General features: G+C 39.1%; 1 protein-coding gene across 1 annotated transcript in view; it reads right to left on the reverse strand.

Moving 5' to 3' along the window:
* Positions 1-7269: 7269 nt before the first annotated feature.
* LOC126419107 (odorant-binding protein 59a) overlaps positions 7270-12740 on the reverse strand; it is a 163530-nt gene continuing 158059 nt past the window's right edge. The window contains exon 7 of the mRNA XM_050086206.1: positions 7270-7471. Coding sequence (XP_049942163.1) covers positions 7358-7471 — 114 coding nt within the window. The 3' untranslated portion in view covers positions 7270-7357. The remainder of the gene's footprint in view (positions 7472-12740) is intronic.

Here is a 12740-nt window from a genome sequence, read left to right on the forward strand (position 1 = left end):
TAGCCTTTGACAAAATTAAGAAAGAGTTGGTAGAAAGTGAAATCCTTTATAGACCTGATTTATCATTACCATTTTGTTTGATGACAGACATTTATGATTATAGGCCAAGGGTACATTTATTCCAAGAAAAGGAAGTTAATGGGGAAATAGAACATCATTCTATAGCATTTGCAAGTAGAACCTCACAAAAACATGAGAGAAATTACATGATAACTGGAAAGGAACTTTTGGCAATTGTATGGGGATTCAAAAAATTTAAAAATGATTTGTTTGGGCATGAAGTCAAAGTTTATACTGATCATAACGCATTAACTTACTTACAAGAGTGGAAACTATCATGGGAGAATTACCAGGTGTTCAATGTTCTTACAGCAGTTAAAATATACAGTTCATTTTATAAAGGAAAAGGAAAATGTAATTGCAGGTGCCCTGTCAAGAATGCCAGTGGGGAATGGAAATAATAGTGAAAACAATGGTCAAGGGAGAAAATTTAAAATAACGTATTTTAAAGATGTCAAAGAGGGAAGCGAAATTGGGAAAATCTATAATCAATTGAGAAGATATCAAATTGGCGATGATCATGGAAGCTTGTTAAAAGTTATGTAGGGAAAAAAGGTCATGAGAAAGTACAAATGCACTTCCAGGTCTTCAAAGGTATTCTGTTTCATAGACACAACCCAGACAATGATGCTTGGAAAGTCTGCTAGCCAGATTCTCACATAAATACTTTGATAAAATACACACATGAAAGCTTCGGACACTGTGGTGCATTGAAATGTACTCAAAAGATACAAGAATGTATATATTTGCATAACATGTCTAGGAAAGTTAGGACCTTACTTGCCTGCTGTGATAGATGTCAGAGAACAAAAGTTAGTAACAAAACCAACAAGGGACTTTTACAAAATGTGGTACCACATAAAAAGTTTGATTTGGTAGGGATAGATTTGTATGATCAACTTTCAAGATTTAAGGAGGATTTCAGTATATTTTGGTCATTTTGGATTTATTTTATAAATATGTGAAATTTTATCCTTCAAAGAAAGCAACTAGCAAGAAGATAGCTACTAAATTTGTGAAAGATTACATTATTAAAATAGGTATACCAAAAGCAATTTTATCTGACAATGGAAGTCAATTTACTTCAAAATTTTGGAAGGAATTTGTAGAGGAATATAACATCAGACATATCTTAATATCATCCTATTCACCTAAATGTAACCCAACTGAATGCTATATGAGGGAAATTGGAAGACTATGTAAAACTTACTGTCAGAAAGATCATACCAACTGGTTAAATTATATCAATCATTTTGAAAATATTATGAATAGCTTACAATATACTACCACTGGATACTCTCCTTACTGGATAATGTTTGAGAAAAGGCCATCTTACTTAAAGAACTTGTAGAGTTTCTAGCTTGTAAAAGCATAATAGCAGCTGAAAGAGAGGAAGTAGGTAGAAGGACCATGAAAGATTATTATGGAAAAAGAAAGAAATGGCATGACAAACAAATAAAAAACGCAGAATTCAAAGTTTGAGATCTAGTTTTGACAAAACGTTACACCAAATCTAAAGCACTAAACAGAGAAATAATGAAATTTTTTGTTATTTATATAGGACGATTTGAAATTGTTGAAAACTCACATCCAAATGCATACAGACTTGTATATCCTAAGTCCAACAGATTATTTGGACTCAGGAATGTTATACAGCTGAAATTATACAGACAAACTTGATCATTCACATAACATCACAAGAATTGTTTTTCCTCAGGAGGTTGCAAGCTCTTTTTTGCAATTTGGGGGTGGCGAACCCAAGGCTCCAAGCTGGTGTGACTATTTACTATTTTCTTTTTCATGTCACATTTTTCCTTACTTTTCTGTACAAACTGATTGTCTTCCACTATCCATGCCATCCAAGAAATTGATAAGTCACTGCTTTATTAATATATGGATAATCTCATTGTGCTGGTAACTTTATACTCTCATTATGCTGATAACCTTGTAAAGTGTGTTGTAAACAAGCATCTGTATTTAGATTGTGGCAATCAATGGAGATTGTCTGCTCAGAGATTAGCCAGTAACATGATGGGGGTTTGCATGCTGGCTGCTACCTCGTGTGCGTATTCCTTGCTGTGAGAGCAGAGTTTTCTTTGAACTTGGAACTTGCTGTATGTTATAGTTGAAAATTATTCTCCTCTTGTTGCTTGTCTTAGATTCTAGATATTCATAACAATTGAGACTCAATAAATGTTACTCTCATTTACATTCCTTTCTATGGTAATTTGGAGAGACTACAGCAGTGATAATGAGAAAATAGTTGTAGATTACAAGTTCATTACCTGTAGACTATACATAATATACACCAGCAACTGGGGGTCTAGTAGCCCTACAAGGCTCAGCTTCAAGATGTACATAACTATATTCTTAGAAAATTACCACCATATTCACATAAATATTACGCTTCTAGTGGTTTATAAACAAAAACTTTGTAATGTAAGTGAAGAAGAGTAGCTTTTCTCCGGTTGTGTATACATGATATGTGGTCATGGTATACAGCTTTTGATAGAAGATATCCTCTCACAGCTCTAAAATGACAGTCAATAACCTGCACATCATGTCAAGACTGGCTGTGCAATTTCCATTGTTTTGCCAAACAATCCATTGCTCTGGTCTGTACAAGTAGAGACAAGTTTCTTATGATTAGGAATAACAATGAACTCATCAAAATTTGCACTTTTGGTCAGCCAACTTGATCACTGATTCACGGCAGAGGTGCACGACATTATAATGACTCCGCTGGCAACAGATGCGTTCTTGAAGTTGAAGTCAGAACTCTTATGCCAAGTGTGTGCCTCTCAAGAGGAGAGAGTGCAGCAAGTACTGACACAGGAAGACGTAGGCGGCAGGAAACCATTGCAGCACCTATGCCACTTATGGAGCAAGGTCGATGCACACAAGGTGCCAGACATGTTGTTACACACATTATGGAACAGCAGGCTACCGGCACAAGTTAAAGTCATAATCATGTCTCCTGAAATGCCTTTAGATGACCTGGGCACCCTGGGTGATCACATTCAAGAATGCCATTGTACCCAATTCCAGTTCTGACTCAGCAGTTATGTGCAACAGCACTTTGGCGGAGACAAAGCCTGATTATGACAGATTGTCAAGAAAGGTGGCAGCACTTGAGAAATATCTGAATGAATGATGACTTGTTAAACAAGATTAATGTCCTAGGCAAACAACTGAATGAACTTCTCACTGATCATGATGCTAAAGGTAGGTACCAACAGCACTCACACAGCCATTCCACATCCATAGTTCTCATCGTGGTGACTCCAACCTGCCATGCGATTAAGTGAACCTCAGGCATCAAGCAGAAGTCGTGCCCATGCATATGCCTCTACCCACCTATTTCTGATGGGTCACAAGTCACGGAGGAAGTTTTTAATTGGTATGGGCTCTGACTTAAATATTCTGCCACATGACAGGATGCATAAGTACCAACTGTCCACTACCTTCAGGTTGTCAGCAGCCAATGACTCCACCATTCAAACACATGGCACACAACAAGTGGACCTGGATCTGGGACTGCAGCATGCAATAAAGTGGAATTTCTTTGGTACCGATGTGGTGGAACTGATAACGTGAGCAGATCTCCTAGCAACTACCACCTGCTACTGGATGTCACATCACCTACTTACAGGATGTTGTCACCAGGCTGATGATGGCCGCATATCAATGCCATACTACCAGCTGTGACATCCAGCTTATCCAGGCAGCAGAAGACTGGTTAACCAGTCTACTCAGCTAGTTTCTTATGTTCACAAGGCCTCTGTGGGCCCCTCAGCAGGTATGTCACATAGTATCCATTACATTAACACCACTGCAGGTCCCCCTGTTTTGTGTGGGTCTCTGTGGTTGGCCCCTGACAGATACACTATAACAAAAGCTGAGTTTGATACTATATTGGCTGAGGGTGTTATATGTCCATCTAGCAGTGCATGGTCATCAGCTCTGCACGTGGTACCCAAAAAGAATCGTATGTGGTGGCTATGCAGAGACTACCATGCTTTGAATGCTAGAACCATTACAGATCATTAATGAACCATTCCAAATTGTTAATCGGTACCACACTTGAAGGATTACAATTGTGCCTTAAGCAGGAAACAGGACTTAAGTGCACTTGACTGCACTAAGGCATACATGAAAATCCCTGTGGCTGAAAAAGACATTCCAAAAACAATAATAATCACGCCTATCAGATTATTCATACCTTTGTCCTCAGAAACACTGCCCTGATGTGGCAGCAATTCATAAATTCAGTGCTATGAGGTTTACCACACTGCGTTGCTTATGTTGATGAAATTTTCATTATTTTGAAGGTTGTAGAAGCACATCAACAGCATCTCGCTCAAGTTTTTGAACACTTTGCTGCTCACAGTATTGTACTGAACATGTCAAGGTTTGTATTTGGAAGACCAGAGATAACCATCTTGGAACATGTAATTTTGTCATAGGGATCACACCCCTTACCTGGGAAAGTCAAGGTAGTATTGAACATTCCATGCCCATTTACAGAGAAGGAAATATGCAGGTTCCTCTGTATACTAAATTTTTAACATTGTCACCTGCCATGAGCCACTGAATTGCAAGAACTTCTAACAGCTGTGTTGGCCGGTCCCAGGGTAAAAGGCAGGGCACTGTCGCAATAGCCACAGCCAATGATCTACAAGTACAAGGCAGCCAAGAAGACTCTAGCCGAAGCTGTGCTTCCTGCATACCCTGCTAAAGATTTGTGGTGGTTGATGCTAGTCAGGTCACACTTGGCACAGCACTTCAACAGTATACCCATGAGATATGGCAGCTCCTCACCTTCTTTTTGTGCAAACTAATACTAGTGCAACAAAAGTGGACTGCATATGACCAGGAATGTTGGCCATTTCTACAGCAATGAAATACTTCTGCACATAGCTAGAAGCACAGGTCTTCATAATATACACTGATCCCAAGCCTCTCTCATATGCCTTCCATCAAAACAGTAAGTGCTTGCTACAACACATTAACCAGCTCGAGTACAAAGCTCAATTCTCCAGAGATATACAACACATCTTAGGGTAAATAACATTGTGGCTGACTGTTTATCTTGGGTTAGTGCTGTCACAAACACCATTGATCTGTTGCACCTGTGTGACATACAGCAGTCTGATCAAGAGTTACTTAATCTTCTTCAAGAGACAGAAATGGACAACAACTTGAACTCATGACTGTGCCTAGAGCAGATGCTCATCTATACTGTGACACTTCAGCTGGGAAAACATGCCCATATGTCCCAACAGGTCTACACAAGAATGTCTTCCATGGCCTACATAACCACTGCTGCCCAGGCACCAGAGCATCAACAAAACTTGTTGCCTCCCACTATGTTTGATAGTGAGAACAAATAGATTGTTTGCAGTGGGCCCGTGCATGCACATTCATCAACAAAGTAAGATTGCTCACCATCTACATGCGCTCATTGGAAACTTCCCACATACAATTGAGAGATTCATCCATGTTTATGTAGATGTTCTGGGAACTCTGCTGCCATCAGATGGACAACACTATTTATTGATGGTTATAGATTCACAAGATGGCTCGAAGTGGTTTTGGTTGACAACATCTCCACTGAGACGTAGTCAGTGGCATTCATGTCACAGTGGGTCACAAAATTTGGCTGCCCATTACATATCACCACCAACAGGGGATACCAGTTAGAATCAGAGTTATTTACACATACGAGCATATTTCATGACACTACCCACCACCTCACTACGAGCTACCATTCAGCTAGCAATGGGACGGTGAAGCGTTGACACCAGTCGGTTAAGGCAGTGCACATGTGCTATGGCAGTAACTGGACTACAGCCTTACCCCTCGTTTTACTCGGCCTGTGAGTGGTACATAAAGCAGACTTGTAAGTGACACCAACAGAACTAGTATACGGCAACACATTGTGCTTACCAGGAGAATTTACTGATTGTATTGCTTCGTCGAAGGAAACTACACCGACCAGAATTTATGGTGCAGATCAGAAAGCATATCACACAGGTCTGACCCCAGCCAGCATCACGGCATGGACAACATCCCTCATTCGTGCATAAGATATTGTTGAATAGTGCTCATGTCATGCTACGTCATGATGGAATTAAATGAGCCTTTTCACCCCCATATACTGGTCCCCACCATGTCCTCATCTGCAGTGGCAGAATCTGGACATTCTAGTTAGTAGTAATCACAGCACTGTCTCACGGGCCACAGTAAACCTGCCTTTGTGTTTGAGGTCCCCGTTGATAGATCCCCGCCTAGTCGACCACCTCCACCACCTTCTATGGCGATCAGCCGACTCCTGCCTCACCGATGCCACAGCTGCTGTGCCATATCTGCTCTGGTCAGCATGCCCACTTTCCTGCAAGATTCCTCAACAGCGTCAAGTCTCATGGATACCGACAATGCTCTGCTTCTCCACGGGGGGCTGATGTGGCTACCAGTGGAGATTGCGTGCTCAGTGGGCTGGAACAGCTGATCGCCTGTAACATCGTGGAGGTTTGCATGCTGGCCACTTACAGTGCTGCCTCTCACACTTTTCCTTGATGTGAGAGCAGAGTGTTCTTTAAACTTGCTGTATGTTGCAGCTGAAAATTATTCTTCTCTTGTGTGTTTTAGAGTCAAGATGTTCATTACAACTGAGACTTGATAAATGTTACTCTCTTTTCATTTATGTTTATTCCTATGGTAATTTGGAGAGAGTACAGCAGTGATAATCAGGAGATAGTTGTAGATTACAAGTTCATTATCTGTAGACACCATGTAATGTACACAAGCAAGATGCAGTCTTTCAACCCTACAAGACTCAAGATGTACATAACTATCTTCTTAGAAAATTATAATCACTTTCATACAATTACTAAGCTTGTACTAGAATATAAACAGAAGTTATGTAAGATAAATGAAGAAGCAGTAGCTTTTTTCTAAGAAACAGCTTTCCTGCTCATTTGCTAGGTTGCACTTAGCCAGCACAAATTGTATCAAGTTATTGTTTCTCTTTTGTTTAATATACCATGAGTCATTCCACATTACTGAAAGTGCTCCTTCTTAATGGGATGTAGGTAACCAAAAAATAAATAAATAAATAAATAAATAAATAAAATAAAATAAAATAAAAATGAAACAGAGAATAACAACTTGAAAAGACAATTTAATAATATATTTTATTTTCCTTATCATAATTTTTAAAGTAAAAGTTTGGACATGTGGTGTTGTACACTGAAGATCGGTGCCATCTTTCTTTCATACATGCAAGTATTAGTACTTAATTCCACTTCTTGTTCCCATACTGGTTATTGCTGTTATTTCCATTGTTGTTTCCATTTTTATTTTGGCTGCTTTGTTGGTCATCTTCTTGCTCACCCCAATCTTCACAGTTCTGTGCCGCAGAAAAAAATATCTTGGTTCATAGAAACAAAACAAACTGAAATTGATTCTCTCTCCCTTCCTCCCCTGGCCCCTCTCCCTCTGGTGAATAATTTTATTGGAAACAAAGTAATAAGCTTACAGGGATACTTTTCTTGACTAGGAATGCACATATTCCAACAACACTGAATCCAAGACTGGAAGCATTTCTGGAAGGCTTCTTTTGCAAGGACATACAGCTGCTCTGCCAGTGTCAGGAACAGTGTCAAAACATTTTTGTTTAAGCATAGTTTTAATTTTTGGCAAGAGCTGAAAGTTGCATGGTGCTAAATCTGTTGAATAAGGCAGATGTGGACGAACAAGAACACTTTCTCTGGACCAAAATGTCATCAGTCAAAAGCGAGGTGTGGCATGGCATGTTGTCACAAAGAGAAGGAAGTCATTTGCTCATTTTTCTGGTCTTCCTTTGTAAATTGTTTTGCAGACACTGCAGTACACCTCTGTAAAATTTGGCATTTAAGTTGTTCCCCTGGGGACAAACACTGATGGCGCTATGCCCTCAATATTGAAAAAAAAACAGTGACCACAACTTTGATATTCGATTTTCACTAAGATGCCTTTTTAGGGTGAGGGGATTCTGGTTTCTCTAAGGGAGCTCTGAATTTTACTCTCACAGTCATACTCACAGACACAAGTTTAATCTCTAGTTACAATTTTCAACATGAAATCCAGATCATGATGAAAATCATTCTTCAACTCCATGCAGACTGACACATAATTTTCATTCTGTTCATTACTCAAAAGTCTGGGAACAAATTTTGCACTCACTCATCTCATTTGCAAATTATCAGTTAAAATACTTTGCAAGGACCTGTATGAGACATTAAGTTCTTTGGTAAGCTCTTGAATAGTGATCCACCTGTTTGAAAAAATAATTTGTGGCGCTTTTTGCATGTTTTCTTCTGTTTTTGAGGTTCGTGGATATCCTGAATGTTGCTTGTTTCTACCAATGCTTCTCATTTATGCTTTTATATCACTCATACCACTTGCAGAAGGTCTAACAGTCTTCAGAGTTACAGCATTATTGCCATAAACAAATTTCAGAATTTCATGCATTCCTTTGCACTTTTTTGCAGCTTGAAACAAAGCCTGATGTTCACATATTTTCCGAAATCCATGACCTGTGTGATAGATATGATAAATACAACCTCCCTTTAGCATCTCTCGACACCAGCTGACAAGTCAGAATGTTTTATAGCTTGATGCTGCCTGTCTCAGGGGATCAGGTGGTTGGGCAAATTACCTCAAATCATTGTAGTGTCAGCAGTTGCTGCTAAAAAAATTCATTAATTTATGGTGAAAATGTACTAGGTCCTCAAGTATGATACAAGATAGAAAGTGTTGTGGTAAAAGAGGGGCCGCAAGAAGGAGGGCAGAGAAATTATGCAGGTAGACACTGAATGAAAGGTGCACAAGACCCTAGTTCTACTGATATTATAGAACCCTACTTTAATGCATATCAGACACAATATGACAGAATACATTGCTGAAATGAAACCTCTGTGCTGTGTAAAAAATATGAAAAAAAGTAGTTTGATGTTTTGAATTACATAGGATAAACAACAAACAATGGAAAAACCAGGATGGAATAATGACAATGAGGAATACCCTACCCACTATCCTTCCCACACCTCGAACCTACAAAATATCTATGTCCATCGCTACACCACTGTTCCTCCCAACCCCCTTGCCTCGTGGCTCATATCCCTGTGTTAGAGCTAATTGCAAGGCATGTCCCATACATCCTCTACCACCACCTACTCCACTCTTGTCACAGGCATCAACTGTCTCATCACAGGCAGGGCTACCTATGAAAGCAATCATGTGATCTACAAACTAAGCTGCAACCACTGTACTGCTTTCTGCATGAGCTTGATAACCAACAAGCTGTTTGTCTGCATGAATGGACACTGACAAACTGTGGCCAAGAGACAACTGGGCTATCCAGTTGCAGAACATATGACCCAACGCAACATGCTTCACTTCAATGGCTGCTTCACAGCCCATGCCATCTGGATCCTTCCTACCAACACCAATTTTTCTGAATTTCGCAGGTGGGAACTTTCCTGGCAATATATTCTACAGTCCCAAAACTCCCTAGCCTCAGTCCTCACTAGTCCCTGTCCTTCTTCACCCACCCACCTTCTTCATCACTACCCTGCCTTCTGCACTAATCTCTCTCTTTTCCACCCCTCCTCTACTTGTCTGCTTTTCTGCTCTCCTCCCCCCCCCCCCCTCCAGGCCCACCCATCCACCCTTCCTTCAAATGTCCTGACTGCACCTAGCAGCCCTATCCTGTCCCTGCATGACCCCATAAGCAGCACTACACCATCCCCCACTCCTACTCTGCTATTCATCTCCATCCCAGAATCTTCCTTTTCTGCACCACCCAGGATCTTCTCCCATCACATGCAGTTGTTCATAATCCGGCTTCAGCGACCAGAGACAGTGGTCATGTGCGTGTGAGTTGTGCTTCAGACAATGTGTAATGTTTTCTATGTTAGTAGGCCTTTTGGCTGAAAGCTCACATGTAAACCAGTCTTTTTGCTGTGCCTATCTGCGGCTCAACATTTCCTCAATATAGTGAGTTTCATAACAGGATCAATAATGATACATGTAAAGTGTCATTAGCAAGAGCTCCATTTCTAGAGATAAGCAGAAAGTGAGGGTAAGATATACATTCCTATCAAGGGCTTTAAAGAAGCACAAAGACATAGGGATTTTGAGGGTGCACATTATCAGTATGGACTGTAATAGAGAGTTAACTGTACAAAAAAAAAACAAAAAAAAAAAAAAATCGCTTGCTATAAAACCTTGTGGCATAGGTATTAAAGAGGACTACAAGAAATTACCAGAGGAACATGGTGAAAACATCAGATAGGAATGTATGCATCATATTACAGCAGTGTTTCACTATGCTTATTGTGCGTCCATTCCAAAGTGTACCTGCAAACACTGCTTATCCCTGGTGGAGTGAGGCATGCAGCTCCACAATCAAAGGCAGACATGTGCATTTGCAGATGTTCAAATGTCAACCATTTGGAGACAGCCTCACAACCAGTGGAATAGCAGGGCTGAAATGCTGCCATGTTATAAAGGAGACAAGAAGAAATTGTGCAGTGAATTCCTTAACACTGTCATTCTGCCATAGTATGGAAGGTAACCAGAGGGATTTCAGAAAAGGTTCAGAGGAGCATTTTCAATGTTGTAATGTGAATGTCTCCAGAAAAATCATAATACTGTTGACAGAAAGTGGCTGAACATTTTTTACACATCTGGTAACCAGGATACAGTCTTACAGATGTAATTGATTTTCTAATTTATTTTGTCTATTCCTAGTTAGTATCTTTCATAATAGGGTGAAATCAGTAATTGTTTCGTAACTTAAATTCTATTGTTAACATATAAACCAATGTATATTCTGTAATAATGGTAAACATTTCGAAAGCAAAATGCTAGTAATCTTAAAGTATTTATTTGACTATATTTGAAAACATGTTAGCAAAGCCAGCCCTTAATTAATTCCAAAGTAATTAACAGTTTTGTCAAAAGTATTGTTTGCATATATTTGTTAATTTCTTGATTTAAACAAATAATTTGGCCTAAACCTTGCAGTAGAAAAACCAGCTAAAAAGAACCAATTTTTGATGTATTCAGTTAATTTAATGAGTTAAGTTTTAATTGTAATTTCTGTAAATTTAACTTCAAACAATGTGTAATTTCAGTATCAATTATTCTGATGATATATAAGGACCCAATTTTGGGTCACAAGACAGTCAGCCCACAGCCAAGTTTCTGACAAGTAACCTGTGCTAGTTAGAACAATAATGCTTCAAATTAACTGTGGAACAAGTGTTAAACAATTAGGCCTTGTGTAAAAACAGTGACCGTGTCTGCTCTATATGCACCTGATTATTCTTTCAAGAAATGTGATCTTTGTGGTTAGTTTTTACTGCTCATAGATGTTCAACAGGAAACTGTTGTAGCAGTATGTGGAGCTTCACCTGCTAACTAATAATGAGGCTTATCAAAGTTTACATAATAGTGCACTGGCCATATGACTGTGTGTTATTGGGGGGTTGTGAACAGTGAAATTAAAATACTATGAAACACAACTGTGCACCTGTCGGCTGAATAATTTGCAGTAGTCAGTGTCGGAATCCATAACCCATTTTTTCAGCCAGTGTAGCAATGCAGTATGACGACAATGAGAACGACAAACCACAAACAAATAATTAAAAGCAGGTGGGACTGTCACAAGTGCCTCATGTAATGCCTCTGCTTCCAAGCTTAGATGCTGCAGAGCACTGACAAATAATGGGATACCATGGTACTAGTTGGGTAGTGTCAAATCAAATGAACAGCATGACAGAGCACTTCTTATCAGAGGATTGGGCAAGTGCCATCACTCAGAAGGCAAGAAGCCCCACTCTCTTTAAAGTGGATCAGTGCATAACTTTATTACTAGGAAATCTACTGATGACTCACAGGTTCCACGGCTGATACACTCTTAAAAGTGAAAATGTTATGAGATAAAAATACAGTCTCGGTTGTGGAGGTTTTTATTGTCAAATTTCAGTGATGCATTTCATCTGTGATAGTCATCTTCAGATTATCTATAATGGAAAATATGAAAAAATGGGTATAAGGAAACGTCTTGATCCCTTCTTGTGTAAGAACATAGTCTCAGTGCACTTTCTGATATCCTAATCATATTTTGCCAATGTATTAGCATTGTTTAATTATTTTTATGTGCACTGTGTGCTGCGAACATTTTCTATAAACTTGCATAAAAACTTTACCAGTACAGTACATTCTTGCACTAGATGGGATAGGATTTTTCTGTATACCTATTTTGTAATTTTATGCATTGTAGATAATCTGAAGATGTCTACCATAGGCAAGATACATCACCGAAATTTTAAAATAAAAACCTCTTCAACCAAGACTGTAGTTTTGCCTCAAATCTTACACTGGTTGCTGTATCAGCTGCATAAATGGAATAGAAGAAATTTTAGTAAAAAGTTACTTTGAACTGAAGAAATAATGCCTTACTAGAGAAAAATAGACCGAGAAATTAAATGGAACAAATGCAGTTTAACTAAATTTATCATCAATTAAATTCAGCAATACAAGGAAAAGGAAAGATTGCTACTCATGGTAAAGATGACATGTTGATTTACAGACAGGCACAACAAAGAGACTGTTACACATTTAGCTTT

Source organism: Schistocerca serialis, chromosome 9, assembly GCF_023864345.2.
Source record: "Schistocerca serialis cubense isolate TAMUIC-IGC-003099 chromosome 9, iqSchSeri2.2, whole genome shotgun sequence".
Lineage (NCBI taxonomy): Eukaryota > Metazoa > Arthropoda > Insecta > Orthoptera > Acrididae > Schistocerca > Schistocerca serialis.